This window comes from Amblyomma mixtum, chromosome 3 (assembly GCF_055824585.1).
Source record: "Amblyomma mixtum isolate Tamu chromosome 3, ASM5582458v1, whole genome shotgun sequence".
NCBI classification, from domain to species: domain Eukaryota; kingdom Metazoa; phylum Arthropoda; class Arachnida; order Ixodida; family Ixodidae; genus Amblyomma; species Amblyomma mixtum.
The window spans coordinates 128,300,287-128,319,800 of record NC_143014.1 but is presented as its reverse complement, the minus strand read 5'-3'; the positions used below and the strand labels follow the sequence as shown (position 1 = coordinate 128,319,800).

The window sequence follows — 19,514 nt, the reverse complement described above, 5'->3', positions numbered from 1 at the left end:
GCTACAACGAATTCAGCCTTCCTAATGCGTGGGTTATATTATAGGTATATATAGCATGGGAGAAGTAAGTGTAGCCCAGTAGCGGTTTGTTGAACCTATGGCTATTATTTGTGCAATGTGTGGCTGCTTTATTTGTCGAACACTTCTGCAGCAGGCTGCGGTAGATGAGGACAGAGTTATTAATTAGAGAGATATCGGAGCGGCCTTTGCCCTGCAGCGGGCGTAGTCCGGCTGATGGTGATGATGTTGATGGTGTTGGTGTTAGTGGAGTTGGCGGTGGTGGTGGTGGTGGCGGCAGTGATGCTGATGGTAGTGAAAACATAGATGACGCGCTTATAATGCTTTTCGGCACCCCAAAAATGTGATTGAGCCGTGTGTGTTGACGCACAGTGCTTCGCAGCCGGCGCTGCCGTGATCGTGTCAACGCTCACTTGATGCCTCCAGGGAGCGTATCGGTGCACTCTACTTTCTAGGAGCCGCCGCGGGAGCATGGTCTCGTCCTTCCGCCGAGCGCGACTATACTGCGCCTGGTGCCGTCGAGTGCACGATGCCGCGGCGACGACCGGCCGCTTGCTACATCTGAGTCCATTTCTCTGCGAGACAGTGCAAAAACATATACTTTGAGCAACGAAATGAACCTGAGTATATCCTTTGCGCGCACAGCGTAACTCACCTCCATATATGCTTCCAATAACGCCGCATTCTCAGCTGCCGATCGCTTCTATTCTACTAAGCTTTTCTTGAAGCAGTAGTTTTGGTCTGTGCATGGATTGCGACGGTACTCTTGTTAATGAGCAACATTATGTCATTATATTGTTCATTTGCTTCATACTCTCGCCGAATTCAATTACAAAATGACACAATTTCATAAGCATTGAAAATGCTATCAAAGCTGGTGGCGTAAAGCAGAGCTGAGCAAGATAGCGGGGGCTAGAAATGAGGTCGCCGTCCCTCCGTCTCTTTGCTACGGAAGGCTTAAGATTTAGTGCTTGAAATCTGCACATGGGTGCCTCGTTGCGCAGTTAGTATTTTCGCTGACCAAGCTTCGTCTGCGGGGGCTAACGGTCGTTGTTGCTCCTGAAAGGACGGAAAATCACTTATAGTGTACTGTGCAGTGTTCAATTTTCTTGTTAGTGAAAGATAATCCACTAATTGTGTTCTCTCGGAAGCAAAAATTAAAGGCGCCAAGTTAGCTGTTTGAGCGAGTTGGCTCATGAAGACGAGAACTGTACCGTTTTAAACACGAGAACGAAACAAAGTAGACTGCATATGCGCTGCAGTGCATGCACTTCAGCGCATGTGTTGTCCTCTTTGTCCCATCCTTTCGTTTCACGCGCAAAGTATAAGAATACTTGGTCAAGTAAGCGAAATCAGCTGTAATTTTTTCGCTGAAACGATACGAACACAGTACCTAAGAATAGAACACCGTGTTAAATCTCAAAAGGCCACTGAAGTTTTTTTTAGGGTTTGCATTTTTCTGCGCCTTTACCGAACAAGGTGCTCAATGCAGTGTCACGCGGCAGGTGTGGTTCACCTCTGTTTTATTGCACGGTTTTAACGAATATTTCCGCGCAGCATTTTCTTACTGCTCTTACAGCCGCAATGAACACTTTTTGTGCGCCATGCTGTAAAGAATAGCTAAGTTTATGCGCCTCACAAACATTTTGCGTTATGTGTACTTCATTCGATATTTCTTTTCGAAACTCAACCACATCGTAAAAATAACGTTGAAACTATTTCGCGTTGGGATTAACGATGTGTCGTTCCCTACGAAATAGCGAAATGAGAAAGGTCCATCGGCAGTTTTAAGCTTGAATCGCTTTAGAACTTCAGTTTTCCTGTCAGCCAAAAAGACCAGTGCACCTGTTCTGGCCTCCAAAGAACAAGAAAATACAGAAACGAGGTAGCGGCGACTAGACCTGGAACAGCTCATGTTTACTTCAATCGCTGTCTTAGAGGGTATGCGCCGCCATTAAGCGACGATAATGAAATTTGCCCGTGACCTGTGAAAGGGCCGTTAAAGGAAAATATCTGGTGATAAAGATTTTCGCTTGGGTTTCACATTTTTTTAGATTTAAATCTTTTTCGATAATTCTAAAAGGCTGCTGACTAAATCGATTAACAGGGCTTTGGTTATACAGTACTGCCCTGCATGTTGGGCTTTACCTTCACATTAACCACTTACATGAGCGCTCTGGTCTTTCCCTCTGTGCACCTTGTTTAGCGAATGCACTCAGCGTTTCATGGCCAAAAAATGAGGGAAGAAAAAATAATAAACTTCTGTTACTAACAGGATAAAAAATTGAGTAAGTTAGCGGCCGTTCACTCTGAAAGGTTTCCAGCGCTTCCCTGGAATTTTGTGATATATACTGCCACCGTATTTCCCCTCATTGGTTTTTTTACTTCAAAATGTACTTGCTTCAAAGTTTCGAAACAGAAAAAATGAGCAAAAGTTAGAATGGCCTAAATCAACGAAATACTTTAACGGAAGCCAGGCGGGGTGATTAGCATTAACCTGGCGAAAGGCTGTGTTTGTTTTTCTTTTTTTTTTCTGATGCACTCTGCCCCAATGGTTGCGTCTTTACGAATTAACGGTTTTCTAGTAAAGGGCGGATGGCTCCGTGAGCAGTTGTTGCGAGTGCACGGATGTACTGAGTGCATCAACGTCGGTGCAGAAAGGCTTAAAAGCTCCTCAGTCCTGGGCCACTAGCTTGTTTCGTATGCAATTTTGCATCGAGGCTGCATTAGTCACGAACTTGCGCTGTGGAACACCGCGTTTGACAGTGGCAGCTCCGAGGTTGGTTAAATATAAATAAAGTTTTCTATCGTCCGCCGCTTTACCGAACACTAAGATTCTCGCCACTACATTTATATTGTTGCGATCTGTGGCCAAACATTTTCTCCTCTCTTTAGTGCTCCCTGGCTGTAGCGAACATCTTGCTCTCCTTGTGGGCAGGGAATATTTTATTTATTCTGGACGAACCAACTTTCAGACAATACCCGCCAACAAGTGTGACCTCAGTCTGAACTTTTAACGCAAACTAGCGACTGGTCTAGGAATAAGAGCCTTGTAAACCCGTATCCAGTAGTTGTGCAACGCTTGGATTAGGACGCGATAAAGAAGTAAATTCTCGTAGGTAACGGCAGCTGCAATTTCTAAGACCCACTGGACCGAAAAATTAGTAAAAGAACAAATTAACAGGATTGGTAGGAATGGGGACGATATTAGCGGTGGCAGAAGGCATGAGTAGCATTGGCTTTAAAAATTTAGTCGAATGTGCAGCGGTGTAAACGACATAAGTGTGGCCAAGAATCGAGAAACAGCACAGCGACCGTATACAGTTTCTTCCGCGACGACGCATCCCATCTTAATATTATCCTCAACTGCGTCGGCCAACTAAGAAGTGTAAGAAAGGCGAATATGCACAGCTGGACAAGTAGCAGCATTGTGCACTAAAATCGAGGGCTCAGCTAAAACTCTCTTAATAGAGAAAAGTTAGTTTTGCCCGTGCCGTTCATTCATGCAGCATACGGGTAACCTGCGATGTCTTGCCTTCCAGTCATGTACGAGGGCTTCAACGGGTACGCGGAGCTCACAAGCAAAGAGGGCATCTTCCACTTCTGGATAGGCATGCAGCCTTTCGTGGTGCTACACGCCGCCCACACAGTGGAGGTATACTGGCCCCGTGGGAAATTCCGACTGTCACACCGCGTGACGCGTTCACATGTAGCGGTATACACAGCATCATTGTTTTGGGTGTCTCTTCCTTACCTTGCATTTGAGACACGGATTTAGGCGGATTTGTCTACATATAAAAAAGCATCCGGTTGTTGAAAACGAAGAATCATGCTGTGCATATGAGATTCTTAGGTTTAACTACACGCCACAAACATTTGTTTATTTGGTTAGCGAGAAAAACAGGTAAAGAAAACATCATTGCTGAGGATCGAAGCTAAAAACTTTTCATTGCAGAGCGGCACAGCACCGCACGTGATTGTGTCAAGGTCGTGGGAAATATGAGAAATCAAGTCCTGGCAGCATGCTACGGGCAAATGGAAGCCGAAATTGGTCTGCCTTTAGAATAATAAACATTCTTGCATTTACGCCTAAAATACGGTTTCATCACCCACTTTTGACACAGTGAAGAGCCATTCAGGTTAGTCTTAATATGTTACCGGCGTAAAATGCGTTTATCCGCCGGTTCCATGTTGTAGGTGTCGTGCTTGCAGATTGTAGAATGCGAAGGCAGCATGGTGTCATTGCTTCACTTTATTGTCGTTGTTATTGGAATTTCCTAGCATCATTACGACTGAACCTCTTCATTCAGCGAACCACGTTATTTCATTCATCCATATATTTGTATAACCAAAGAATTGCCTTTTTCGCTATATATTTTTTCACATAAAAGTAATGGAGCAGTTTGTATGTTACTCCTCATAATAATCACGGTTTTAAACATACATTGGCCAAATTATCGGCCATTAGAAAACTTGAGCGCACAAGCTAAAGTCGCGAATATTTTTAAGAAGCATCGAACACTCGTAAGGGCTTGAAAGTAAGCACAGCAAGCGTGTGTTGCATTTTAAATGCGAACCTTTACGGGACACCAGGCACATCATGACACTGGTTTGAGGGATTACCTCTGCAGAGAAAAATCTTTCTCACAAATTTAATGAGTCGTAAGAGCTGTGCCCAGAGAAACCTAAATTAGTGGTGCAGCTTATAATCTTTTAAGAGATAGAGCCAAGGAATACCGTCGCTTTAAACGTGACGTGCTAGCTAACTTCCATTGTTTTCCTTTAAAATCCCTAAATTGCGCGAATACCTTTTTTTTACGCCGAGGCGAAAACTGGGGAATGTTCGCACATCTTTTAGGAATAGAAAACGTGGCGTAATCACAGGACATCACTTCTTTCTAGTCCCGTGGGTGTGTGTTTTTTGTTTTCAAAACTCGTTTGTTTTACAATCATGTCACATTAGTATTTTTATTTTGTCTATTCTTTTTGCAGCCCCTGCTTTCGAGCAGTGTAAACCTCTCCAAGACTGGCCAATATCATTTCCTCGGCCCTGCCCTCGGGGAAGGACTGTTGACAAGGTGCTGTGTTTGAAGTCTTATCTTTTCGTGCTACGGTTGTATGCAGTTCTGGGATTGCGCAGAGCAAGCGCTTTACTAAGCTGAAGCATAGCTTTCTATAAATTCACGCATTACAGAGGAAATAAATTAGATAAATTCATTGTACATGCCCTGACAACCAGTGCGGAGGTGCAGTTCGATTTCTTCTACCCGAGCTTGGTCCGTATTTGTAGGTAAGGAAACATCACTAGGCAATATAACGCTGGACCCACTGTAGGCAATTGAAACAGTTGTCGAAGCTGCTATCACGATACTGGGCCTTCGAGAAAAACAGCCACGTAATTTGTGTCCTATGGAGCGCAACTGGCAGTGTGGGCTGCGCTGCAGTTACGCACCACTGCGCAGCGGCACATATGCTGCCATTAATTCTGATCTGGAATCGCTTACAACATAAGAGTGTCGTGACGCAAGTATTACTTGGCCTGATTGTTTAGGACCAGATAACAAACCACTTCTTTTCAACGAACATTGAGTAGTCCAGTGCAGTGGTAACGGTGGTGTTGCGTGACGCGGTTGAGGAAAGGGAATAGCAAACGACGAACAACAATAATAGGTGTGTTTTCCACTCTCTCCTTAGGTGAAATAAACAGCAACTCCCTTGCGTGCTCATGCCTTCTCGCTGCATGCCACTCACGTTAGCTGGAATTGGCTTTCGCCCTTTACCAAAGTTAGGAATGTCATGACGGCCTATTTTTAACGTGGAAGTTATGCTGGCATAGAGTTAACGCATAGCAATAATTAACGTAGTTCTGGTAAAATGAAACACAGTGAAGTAGGACTGAATGAAGACACCTCTCGTTCATCATTACTAAAACTTGAGATAATTACTGAATAATCAGTTTTTTAATGGGTGCTGCATGGTTTATCAAGTTGCCGACGGTTGCCGACGAGATTCTTTTAGCGTTCGCTAAAGTGCAAAAAGGTTTATATAAACTGCTCATGTTTAAATTCATTTATTTATTTATTCAGAATACGCCTAAAGGCCCTTGATGCTGCTATTAGATAGGGTGAGGGGGGGGGGGGGGGCAATACATATATACATAATATATAAAAAGTACTCTCAAAACAGAAATGAACATAATAGGGTAGCGCCAACAAAGGATTATAAAAAGAAGCGCAGGTAAAGAAACGGGAAAGATGTGATGAGAATACTCATACAGAAGAAAAAAAAACAAATTTAGGCATAGGCTAATATGAAATAACCATAAAACAAGCATGAAAATCTAGTCAACACATGAATGCAGTGCGATAATAAAGAACACTTATGCATCTAGGCAAACTGTATACAGCGATACGAAAAAAAGTACACAAAATAACAATGGGAAGTATGTTAGATACCAGTATATGAGAGGATGAGTTCTTGAAATTTTGGCGATACTGAATGGCAATGCTTAAGAATGCCTCTGCAAACAATATAACGCGTCCAGTGGGCAGCTGAAAAAAGTAAGATGTAGGTTTTTTTATTGACAATTTTGCAGTAAACATTTCTAGCAATGAGTGCGCCCTGTACCTCGTTAAAGTGTTGTGGAAGTCCAATATCGAGTTCACATATTTGTTATAAGAGTTTCGGAGATATCACCAGATAGAGTGTTGGCGATTTAGAACACATAAAATTACGAGAAATATTTTGAAGGAACACTAGAAAAAAATTTGGAGGAATCCATACACGCAGAGAAAATTAATGGTTCGATTGTACTGAAAAATGGATCGGTGAAACGTTAAGCATAGGAAACCTTGCTCTCGTATCTACTAGGTAGTCCACAGAAATAGGTATATCTGAGTGATCAATGACATACGACCAAATGGACGCGAAACAGACAACGAAAACTGGACACTCGTGAATACGGCCCCAGGACTCGTCTTAAAGCATGAGCTGCTTGTGAGACTCATTCAGACCCCAATCACGCATATCTACCACCAACAACAGGGAGTTATATACCTCCACCAGGTAACTACTCTATGCGCGAAACTCGTGTCTCGCTCCCGTGGCCAACTTCATCGCCATCGGATGGTACGAGCGGTCGTATAGGACGCTGCCAAATGCTTCGAAACGCCACTTGGGCGCTCTGTGCGCTTCTGTATATGAGTTATGGGTAGTTAAAGGTAAAAGACGCGGAAGCAGCCTTACCGTGGGTGTACACCTGGATCGTACATCGTAAATGAAAGAATCAAGAAGTTCGTGAAACGGGAGTGTTTTGGAAACAGAGTTTATGCATGCTCTCGCTGGGTTTTGCATGTTACGCAGCATAGCGCGAGCGCAGTAAATTGTAAAGTTTAAACTTCGTAAGAGTTATCGTCCCGAAGCACACAGGCGCTACGTGGCAGTTAAGGAGTACGGATTAATCTGGACTACTAAACTCCGTTTGAAACATAGCAGCCAACGCTGCCAAAGGTAGCACGCCTGTTCACACAGATTCAGACCGCGCCAAAAAAGTAGTTCCCTATACAACCAAAATGCACAAAGGCCTTTCTCGTCGCGACAAATCTTAGATACCGTGACTGACAACCTCCTGACATTCGTTTTACCTCTTGTTTTCTTCCTGCGACTCATCGAGACTTCAAGAACTAAGAATTACATGCGGCGGGATGCTACGCGGCTGGCAGGGCGAATTGCTCCTACTCCATCATCATCATCATCATCATCATCATCATCATCAGCCTGACTACGCCCGCTGTAGGGCAAAAGCTTCTCCCATGTCTCTCCAATTAACCCTGTCCTTCGCCAGCCGCGGCCACCATATTCCCTCAAATTTCTTAATGTCATCCGCCGACCTAATTTTCTGCCGCCCCCTGCTACGCTTGCCTTCTCTTGGAATCCACTCCGTTACCCTTCAGGACCAGCGGTTATCTTGCCTTCGCATTACATGCCCTGCCCAAGCACAAGTTTGAGTGGTTTGAGCGCCCGTCTCGGCTGCGGGAGGTGGTTGGTTCGAAACCAACCGCCGGACACCCACCGGTAAAATAGGTACAAGCGTCCCCCGGCCTGGCGCTCGGCTTTCCTTAGGGGTGTACGCTTGGGAGAAGCTCCGTAAACCCCGCTGTGGCCCTTGCGGGCCAAGCCCAGTTTCGAACGCACTCGCAGTCTGCTAAAGCCAGGCAAGCGCAACGCCCTTTCCTCGAACGTGAGGACAAAACAGCCCTTCCGCAGGGAAAAACTCCTCAGCGCCTACACACGGACGCCTGCACTGATGCGCTGGCAGCAGCGACAGCAGCAGTCATTAACCACCGAAGCGTTGCGTTGTGGTAGAGCATCCGCCTCGCATTCGGGAGGTGCTGGGTTCGGTACCCAGTGCCGCCGGGTACCCACCAGTTTCTTTAATGGGTACAAGATTTCCCCTGGCCTGGTGTTCGGTTCTTCTGGGGTGAGATGCTCCGCTATTCTCGGGTTAACATGCAGTTGCTGTAAGATGTTGGAGCATATTGTAGCCGGCTACCTGCGAAAGTTCCTGAGCGATCACAATTGTCTGATTGTCAGCATGGGTTTAGGCAGGGGCTATCGACAGTTACTCAGACTGTTCTGGCTGTGCACGACCTTGCGCGGGTGCTTAATATGTCCGGGTAAACGGACGTGGTTTTTTTTTTAATTTCAGCAAGGCCTTTGATAAGGTGCCACATGGCAAACTTCTCTACAAGATGGAATGTATGGGTGCGCCTTTTTTTATCATTCAGTGGATTCAAGCCTACCTTACAGACAGACGGCAATATGTGGAAATTAATAAGACCTCTTCTAGTGTTGATAGTGTTCAATCAGGAGTCCCCCAGGGAAGTGTGCTTGGGCCATTGTTGTTTTTAATATATGTCAATGATTTAGTTGCGGTTGTACCTGAAGATGTTTCTGTTAAGTTATTCGCAGACGACTGTGTTGTGTTTAAACAAATTTCTTCCGAACATGAGCACAGCTCTGTACAAAAAAAAGTTTTTGCCATTGAAGAATGGTGTCTTAAATGGGCTATGGAACTTAATAGTGAAAAAACTGTTGCCTTACGTATAACTAGAAAAAAGTCTCCCAGTTTGCTGCTTTACCTTATTCGCGGTAATAGGATTTTGGAAGCTGATAAATATAAATATTTAGGTGTAACACTCGACAGTAAGTTAAAATAGTCGTCACATATTACTAATATTTCTACAGCCGCATTGCGAAAGCTATGGGTTTTACGAAGAAAGCTAAAAACTGCCCCAGCACACATGAAAAAAAATGGCTTACGAAACTTGTGTGCGGTCTTTACATGAATATGCTTTAGTCGTGTGGGACCCGTACACGAAAAAGGACATAATGATCCTTGAAAAAGTCAATAGGAAAGCGGTTAGGTTTATATACGGAAAATACAAAAGGGAAGACTCTCCCTCGCAGTTAATGATGTCAAATAACATTCCTACACTAGAAATCCGCCGAAAGATTAATAGATTGGTATTCTTCTTTTATAGTTTAACCGGTAAAAATAAACTGAACCTTCCGGAGTGCATTAAGCGTCCTTTAGTAAGAAGGACTCGGAACGTTCATGAACATTCACTTACTCCCCTTTTTGCCAAAACTAACAGTTTTAAATACAGTTTTTTCCCTAGAACAGTGCAAGATTAGAATTCGTTACCGGAATCTGTTTTTTCCTCGTAAAAATTTTTCTGATGCGTTAAATCGTCTACTTACCTGCTAATATTGCTTATATGTATGTTTTGTATCCGTGTGCTGCTAATATTGTATAAGTTTAGTCTTTTGGTATCCGTGCGCTGCTAACATTGTATAAGTTTATTCTTTTGGTTTTTTTCTTTTGGTATCCGTGTGCTGCTAATATTGAATAATTTTATTCTTTTGGTTATGTAACAATGTATGTTCACTCCTGCTTGGGCCAAGCAGTGGCCTTCAGTATTCTGAAATAATAAAATAAATAAGATGCTTGGGAAAACGGTCTTAGACCAAAAGTTGCCTTGGCGGATCAGAGATAAGTTCCGCCGTCAAGCAACCCTAAATCCGCCTCGTGCGGTAGAAGCCCAACTTGTGGGCCTTTTTTATGACTTCTCCCAAACGTACACCCCTAAAGAAAGCAGAGCGCCAGGCCGGGGGACGCTTGTACCCATTTTTACCGGTGGGTGTCCGGCGGTGGGTTTCGAACCAACCACCACCCGCAGCCGAGACGGGCGCTCAAACCACTGGGCCACGACTCTTGATCCGCACCTAGAAAGTGTTTGCACTCAGTGAAAATTATAAGGTACCGAACACTGAGGGCATCACAGCGTTGACCGAGATTTTCAATGCTAGCACATCGTTTTATGCTGCTATTTGTATTCGTCCAAACAATGACCGAGTCTTCGAGACGAACGAATGATACGTAGAGGAGTAATTTCGTTTCGCGGACGCACTACTTCCGCAGCCTCCGGAACACTGCCTACTGTGTATGAAATGGAGCGTTGGGGTTCTTTACATGCGTTGACATCGCACAGAACACGGGCGCAAGTGTAGTAATTAGTTTTTGATTCGTAACAACTGAAACTCTTTCCTCGCATTTTGTTTCATATTTATCGCAACTGTGCGCTTGTTTCAAGGTAAGACTCCGCAATGTATGGGGCGGCCGGGTGCAATCGAGAGGGTGTAAGAGCTTGGCGTTCCGCTGCGCAGTAACGATGAATGGCAGGGGTTATTCGCACCAAGCATAGCAGCCTAGCACACGCCTTGCAGCACTGTATCCGCGCATGCCCTAGCCCTTTTCCTCTTTCCGGTCTGGCTCGCTCCAGCACTGCAGCGCCGGGCGGTCGACGCTCGTCGGAAATTATAAAAAAAAATTGAGGGCTCCACATACTGCACATAGAGAACGTTTGCAGTTTCTCCCAAAGAACAGGTTGGCCAGTTGCATAACTTCCCTCTGTCTTTCTTTTTTATTGTTGACGAAGGCAATCAAAAACTTCGAGCGCTTTTCCGACTTGCCATCCCCCGTGTGCAACAAGCAATCTTATCTCCAGAGAAGTCCCTAGGTAAACCAACTTCGACTTTCGAAGCCAGGCACAGCTACACCGGCAGAGCATGCAGCTATCTCTCAAGGGGGTGGTCATGGCCCTCTAAGGGGCCCTGAGCTAAATATTGAGCGTGGATAGCAAACACATTCGGCGGGTGAAGCCCTTCTCCGTGAACACCTCGGCCATCTCACACCGCTGTACGCGATGTATACGTGTAGCGCTCATAAACGAAACGTAAACTTTTCTTAATTCCTTACAGCGGTATTATTCCTTGGGTTTTTTTTTATTTTCGAGACGCGGTAGACTTGAAACTATGGCCGCATCTATGACACGAAACATATTGTGAGTGCTCATCTGCCTGTCTACGCCTCCCAGTGTGCAGTCGTGCAAAAGCCATAAGCCCAACATCAAGAGGGTACATAATAGAATGCAAGATGCGGAGTGCAGTTTGTCCCACAATAACGAAATGTGTGGTATTGAGCTGCAGTTACCTTTCTAATGCATTCAGAAACAAAGAGGTTTTGGCAGGAAGCTCTCGTGGGTGCGCGGAAAACGCTCTAGCTTCCTCGAGTTTGCCGTCAAGCTCCACCTCCACGCTGCCCCTGGATGAGCTAGTCGGAGGATGGAAAGATTCCAGCTTGGTTCGATGCACAATCTCTCTGATTGTGCAGAAACTTCTTCTCCACTCAATTTCAATTTCAATTTATTTTTCCATGTACACATGGTGAAGGCCGAGGGAAAAAGCCAGAAATTGTGGCTTGACGTGCCCCTCGGCCCCTACATTGCAGGGCAGCAGGTAACATATAAATGTTTTACACAAATAGCATCTCAAAATGCAAACAATAGTTATCAAAAATGGTTTTGCGTATTATTAGAAAAATGACAAGGAATGAAGTGTGCAACAAAAAATGGCAACAAAAAAAGGAAACAGAAAAATACACGTCATCGAAACAACAGGAATTCAGTTACTCAAATCAGGTCAACACTATACAGAAACGAAAGAGATAAAGAAGCAGTGAAGAGATAGAGAAGCAATGAGTCTATAAAGTAGCACATACATCGTGTATAACTTGGCGGTATGCAAGTGAAAGATCAACTTTTGCAGTTTGAAACTTATTTAAAAAACGGGGCAACGTGTTTGCTAGACTATGTGTACCATATATTGTGCGGCAGGTTGGAATATGCCACAGTTCGCTGTGTCTGCTAGGATAAACTTGTACATTTAGTGAAAGGTGTGCCGTGTCACGCAAGTAATCCATATTTTGTTTTATGTCCTTCTTGTATCTTTCAGCTAGCCTAACATAGTACATTGCAGATACTTTTATGGCATTAAACTGGTGGAATAAATCGCATGTGTTTATATGAGAACCGACATTAAGTACTGCACGCAGAGCCTTCTTCTGTAAAACATAAATCTTATTTTTATTGGTCCCTGTAGTTGTTCCCCAAACTAAGTGCGCATAGTTCACTTGGGACATAAAGAGCGAATTATATAGGAGAAGTTTAACTTTGCATGGAAGTAAGTGACGATGCCGGTTAATGATACCTGTGACACGAGAAAGCTTACTGATGACAGCGTTAACATGATTGTCCCAGATTAGCTGGCTGTTGAAATGAACCCCTAATATCTGCTCCACTCCAATTAAAGTCCATCTTGACAGCGTCATTTGTACTGCGCCCTGCTGATTCCAAGCTGTGTCTCTTGGTCGGTAAAAAGGCGTTCTCAGGACCCTCTTAAGCGATGACGACTGCAAAATGTTAGAAGTGCACTACCGATGTGTATAGCATTGAACGCTAGTCATGTGTTCATTTCATACACTACGGTAGTCTAACGCGAGGCTTGCGAGCGAACCACGATTTTGTATGCTTATGGGAAGCTCTTAATGAACTTCAGAGGAAGGCGAACCGTCTTGCGAAGACGTACATCGGAAGCCCCCATCATCAGCTAGCTTTAGGGCCCTTACCTGGACGTAGTGGCAATCTGCACTCCATGAGTTCCTTTCAAGCGACACATGGTCAGCAGGAGGCGCAGCGCTACATGGTGCCTGCCATGTGTTATTAAGGCTCATTCGTGACATCACACCTGTTGAGCTTAACTGACAAAACGGCGAACCAAATCGCGGTGCGATTTATAAACCACCACTTCGCATAAATTTTCGCTGTTAACTATGAACTGAAGGTTGTTTGCGAGCTCAAGGTTCGATGAGACTCATCGAACGAACGCATAAATGGGGTCATATTCGAAAATAATATTCAAAGCTCTTGAGCTCCACCAGTACGAAATGGTTACAAATCTTATCAGCAGAATATTACGTTAATGTAAAATAGATGATTTGCCGCTGGCAAGAATGGACTGGCAGACAAGTAATTCGTTACACTTAGAATCTGGCCGTAACTTAAGGTCAATTTTGTTTTCATTGTTTGGGATCCTACTACTCTGCCATCGGTAAGTGAAAACATGCATAAGCAGTTCTAATAAGGTTTGCATATATAGCTTTCAAGACAGGTGGTCATTGCCACAGCAGGTCCAATAAATTACTTGTGTGAATAACGTCTCCTTACCGGGAGCTTATAGTAGTGCATATATCGCACGTAATCTAATCCCTCAAGCCAAAAACGTGTTTTTTTCTAATTTTTGTGCGAGGATAATTAAATCAACACAAAGTAAAAAAAAAAACCTTAGTATGGTTCCACCCCGCTGCGGTGGCTCAGTGGTTACGGCGCTCGGCTGCTGGCCCGAAAGACGCGGGCTCGATCCGGGCCGCGGCGGCTGAATTTCAATGGTGGCGAAAGTCTAGAGGCCCGTGTACTGTGCGATGTCAGTGCACGCTAAAGAACCTCAGGTGGTTGAAATTTCCGGAGCCGTTCACTACGGCGTCCCTCATAGCCTTAGTCGCTTTGGGACGTTAAAGCCCAATAAATCATATGTTCCTTTATATGTGGTCTCTTCTACAGCATCGTATGTAATAAACGTAACGGTTTGCATCCTATTCCTCTTCACCTCCTGTTCAGCATGTTGCTGAGTCTGTTCAGGAGTAAACCAAATGACCGTTCCTTTCATTGAGTCTCTCATTCACGAGGTGCTGGCACGCGCCCCTTTTTCAGCACAGGGACCAAATGGCGCTCTCGACGAAAGCTCCTGACGCCGGCGTTCCATTTCCGCGTCCTCGACCGCTGCGTAGCCATATTCAACGAGCAGGCCAGAGTTCTAGTGCAGAAGATAAGAGAGTCGGAACACATGGACTTCGTCGACCTCTTTCCCATGATGACCCACTGCACCCTCGACGTGCTGTGCGGTAAAGTGCCACGTTTCAAGCTACGATCACTGATGAGATATATTTGTTTGGTGCCTCGCTTAGGCAACACCGTAATGGCTCTAATAGTTTTCTATATACACACTACCAATAAGATTATAATGCAGTCCACTTCTGTCCAGGAAAAAAAAATAATTGCATGTCCTGCACCAGAAAGCCTTTGTAAATTTTAATATTGATTTTGCGGGGCTACTAGCATTCAGCTTTATTTCTAGACGGCAATAGATCCCTTGCTAAACTTTCACACACTTTTATCATAATGTAGTCTACGTTCGCTTGCTACGTGTCCTGATGGCGGCGGCTATGATCAATTTTATGGCGCAAGGGCGACATGTCCAAAGAGTTCCATTGCAATGTGTGCGGGATGTGTGTGTCAACAACGCAAGTAAAAGTAAACGGTATCAGATGACTGGAAGGAACTACAGTAGAAAGAGGACACCAATCCAAGGTGGACCATTTACACGGTGCGCTGATTTCAACCCACTTATTCTACAATACGACTGGCATTATATACATGCATGGAGTTCGCCTTCCACTAGAGATCATAAATGTAAGCAGAATGGGCGGTTGGGACTCTGTCTGCGGCGATTTCAACAAAAGAGCTGTTTTTCTGTTTTTGCGATTTTTTCCTACACTAATTCACCCCGCGGTATAAGAAAAACAAAAGTTGAACGCTTTTTGAGGTTTTCAGATTTTCTTTCTGTGGTTTCTACGTTTGTGTGTACAGAGTGCAGATAGTCTTGCGGAATGAACTTACGAAGTGGGCGCACCATGTGTGTGATTTGTTTTTTTTTTCTCTGGTGCCCTCCCTGCGTACAGATCATTTCAACTGTTTCTTACGGAAGTTTCCAACTACACTTGCCACGTGCGCTGGTAAACGTATGAGTACACTTTTAACAGAAGTCCAGGTCTTTAATGAGCCTGGTCTAGGAGGTTTATATGCAGCTAGAAGTCTTGGGTGAAGTATACATGTCGACATCTTGAGCTGGATAAAACTTGCCTAGAAATGGTTGCAGTTCCTTCAAACGAAACAAGTCGGAAAAGTAGTAATCTTCTTTTGGCCCACGTTGACGCACGTACCTGCGTCACTTCACTGTTCCAGCGCACTCCCTACGTTTACGTTTCGTATTGTTATTTGTTGATATTTTGTTGTGGAGGGACCAAAAGTTATTTATTAACATCTTCAAAGCAAGGGAGGCTGTAGCGAAAGAACTGACATCCATGTTGACTTCGTCACGACAGTAATGGGCAAACTCGGGTGCAGAGAAATTTTAGATGCCACAAAAATCTATCTAGTGGCAGCTGTCTAAATACTAGTTTTAGCAGAGGCATTGAAGAAGGTGCACCATTCGAGTAAGATTGTTGTTCTAAAACATGTGTCCGATGAATTTTTTTTGGACTCAGGTGCCCACCACATGCGCCCAGTTCACCGTCAAGCTCAGAACTAAAATGGCAAAGTAAAGACTTAACGTTAAAATATCCCCAAGTGACGCTGTTTTCGCACAATATGTAGCCATGCCCGGATTTACAAGTGTGCGGCACACATTTTATGATACACAGCATCACACGGTAAAGAAAATGAGTCACAGCAGTGCAGTGCAGCAGGTAAAAAAAAAATTGCGACATAAATCGGAAGAAGATAAGCACATCAAAGGTGACCCGCAGAAATGTGCTAAAGCGACCCATAAGGACTGTTCTTTGCCCTTAAGGACGCTACTTGCCTTGAGTTTTGACCGGCAGGCAGACGAGCATGAAACGTTTTGGAGTGCTGCAAGTTCATAGTGTTTAAGGAAACGAATATACTGCCACATAATCCCGGCACACCGTCTCAACTGCAGGCACTTGTGAGGAAATACAAAAAATCGTTTTCAATGCAAACCAATATTTTGATTCCGCTTCAATGGAGTTCGGAACAGTCGTGCTTGAAACTTCGTTTGGAGCAAAAAGATCAAGATTTCACTTCTTTTTTTTTAAGAATCGCATATGCCAAAACACTGCATACGAAGGAAACCTTCACGATGCAGTAGCTTCCGAAAGAGTAAATGATTTCATTTGCTTCTCAGGCTATTTAATGTGTCAATCACTGATCATAGAACGATTCAGGGTTTTATGGCAGCACCGGAGCTCATAAACAGTGCAGAACATCAGTGCTTTGGGGTTCGAATGAAGCAGACGAAACACTGTCAAGACAAGTAGTATTTCTGGACGCTTTATGAAAGTTTCACTGGTGTTTAAATTTGGAGTACTTGCGCTTTTGCTTCCCGGTACAATTGTTTGTTCCATGCAGAGTCAGCCATGGGGATACAGCTGGGGGCGCAGGGAACTACTGAACATAATTACGTCAAAAACTTGCACATGTAAGTAGAGCAAGTAAAAAATTTGACTCGCACCTGAGACGAACACTTCTGCAGCTAATCACCTCGCTGGCCACTCTTCCAGGCTGCTCAATTCTGGGATGGAGAGACTTTGCAAGCCGTGGCTGTGGTGGAACATGACATACAACCTATCAAGCCAAAGAAGAAGATTCTCTAGAAGTGCTGCGGACCTCAACAAATTTGTAAAAGAGGTTAGCCTGACCCGGCCTTACTCAGCTACCGGAATCTCCCTGAATCCAGAAAAACAAAACTAAGAAGTGTGGTACGCGTTTTTATCTGCTCACGTACGACTAAGGATCGTCAAAAAAGTGTCCTTTTGTTGTTGCACTGGTATATGGTTAACGCCTGCGTCGACGCTTGAGGCTCTAATATGTCATGAGCCATTCAGTGAGTACTACAATGAGTACACTAAGAGTTGCGTTCTCCTCAACCAAAACAATAGCCACTCTCTAATAGCCATGCTTTGGCTATTGGGTTACAGTAAAAGCTAGGTAACAGAGCAGAAAACGGGCAATCAGGAGCCGAACTTCATGTGCAGGGTTTGTGAATCTGGACGGAGAAACTGTGAATCAGTTTTACTATGCGTGTGCCGTGTGCACGAGCACGCTGATTATTTTTCTTCAAACAAGACAGGGAAGCCATTACAGCTAGCTACCTTTCTGTTATGTACTTGGAAAATTGGTTTCGGAGGAAAGGAAATGGCGCAGTAACTGCCTCACATACCTTGGTGGACATCCGAACTGCGCTGTAAGGGAAGGGAAGAAGGTGGGAGTGAAAGAAGACAGAGAGAAAAAGGTGCCGTAATAGAGGTCTCCGGAATAATTTCGACCACCTGGGGTTCTTTAACGTGCACTGACATCGCACAGCACACAGGCGTGATCCTTCTTTTTTGTCCGCAGCGGCGGCCTAGTAGTTTAAGCATCTTCCACGTATGCGGAAGGTGCGGGGTTGGATCTCTAGTGCCGCCAGGTACTCTCAGTTTATTAATGGGCACAAGCTTTCCTCTGGCCTGATTCTCGGCTTCTTTGGAGTGAAATGGTTGTAAAATTGAGTCTTCGACCCGCATTTGTGTAGAAAACAACACCTTTCTGCCATGACACTCTGTGGACAAGCTTACCTTACGCCAATAAAAGTCATATTCATCATTATTAATTTTTTTTCTTAGAGAAAGTTCACAAAAATTAAAGGAAACTAGGTTTCGCCGAGGTAAAACGCCTTTAACTTTCATATTCTAGTAGCGTGGCGTCAAGGACGAAGTCCTCAAGGGTGAAATTTAAGCAATGTTTCATGCGTGGAATTAATCTCAGTTACAACGTGAAAGGACCCCGTTTGGGAAGATTTCATGCGCATCGCTTCTTTCCATTGTCTGCGGCTTTGCAGCACAGTTTTTGCTTTGTGACTTACATATCGCACTGCATTAGTACTCGTGCAATTTTTATTCAATAATCACTAGAAGCCTTGTCCAGCAGCAGCATGCATGTTGTTGCTTTACGCGGAGAAATCTATATTACCTGTAGTTCTTCATAGTTGCGTAAATAACGCCAGTTTAATTCTTAGCGTGTTATAATGCTTAAGACAAAGAGATTGCTATTCACCACGTTGAAAGAGCTTGGTGACTGCACGAGATCGGGGTTTTTGTGTTCAGGAGCTTGCGGAGTGACGGTAATTGCAAGTGGACCTATTTTTAAATCCCTCCAACGTCGCTCTGAAAATAAAGCTTTATCATCCGTGAACTTTCCAGGATTCGTAAGTTGGTTTAACTTTGGGGTATGGTAACACGGCCCGGTCCTCGTCTCTTCAACGTGTTGTTTCAAAGCTTCATTCTTCGTTCCAGTATTATGTCTGACCAACTGGTCCCTAAATCCACATTTTGAACACGTTCAAGAGAATGAAGTTTGGGTTAGTAATGCATAAGATAGTAGCGTCACTACGTAAATCTATGTCACTAAAATTACACTTATGTTTCTGTATTATTTTTATTGTCCTTCACCGCTGACCAAATAACAGGTACATGTGAAGAAAAAATCCGCAGTAGCACAACTTAGCTGTTATTGAGCAATCAGAACCTCAGTTTTCATTGTACAAGCGAGATGGATCATCCATGGTGGCGATTGTATGTTCCTGATTCCCACCTTTGAATAGGATCTGTCGGCGATGCTACTTGTGAACCGCTACACCTTCTTCCTTGCTTCAAATATTTGTTTCCTCTATTCTTCTGCTAACAACCTAAACCTCTCTTGTTTTTGTGATAAAGGTTATCAGAAGACGAAAACTGATTCTCAGCCAAGATGGAAGCAGCAGCAAGAAAGACCAGAGTTCAAAATACTCAAAAGCCTTCCTCGACGTCCTTCTGAAGCATCATCTGGAAGACTCTACTCTTTCGGAAGAGGATATTATTGAAGAAGTAAACACGTTTTTGTTCGCTGTGAGTTACGAATTTTACAAAGTTATTTAAAAAATACAAAAAAATTTAATCAAACCGGTAATTCTTTCAAACTAACAACCAGGCCACATTTATTTACAAGCACTAGTGTGTGTAAAAAGCGGGCCTCAATGCCTTTTTCAATTTGTCGCACTAGAGGCTGCAGGTGTATATGGCGTGGGCAAGTTAAGGGCCTGAAGGTGGTTGTCTTTTGCAATAACTTCCGCAGGAACCAGTTCGATAAGATGTAGAAGGACTGTGTCTCAGCTAGCTGCCGCAAAAATGTTCTGCTGAAAGCGGAATTGAGAAGAAGATAAATATT

General features: G+C 44.1%; 1 protein-coding gene across 1 annotated transcript in view; it reads left to right on the top strand.

Moving 5' to 3' along the window:
* The window catches only part of LOC149351794 (cytochrome P450 4V2-like), an 81,710-nt gene that overhangs the window by 23,817 nt on the left and 38,379 nt on the right, over nt 1–19,514 (top strand). Inside the window, exons 2-7 of the mRNA XM_089581127.1 lie at nt 3,561–3,673; nt 5,011–5,096; nt 14,187–14,377; nt 16,683–16,752; nt 16,835–16,961; nt 19,025–19,195. Coding sequence (XP_089437253.1) covers nt 3,561–3,673; nt 5,011–5,096; nt 14,187–14,377; nt 16,683–16,752; nt 16,835–16,961; nt 19,025–19,195 — 758 coding nt within the window. The remainder of the gene's footprint in view (nt 1–3,560; nt 3,674–5,010; nt 5,097–14,186; nt 14,378–16,682; nt 16,753–16,834; nt 16,962–19,024; nt 19,196–19,514) is intronic.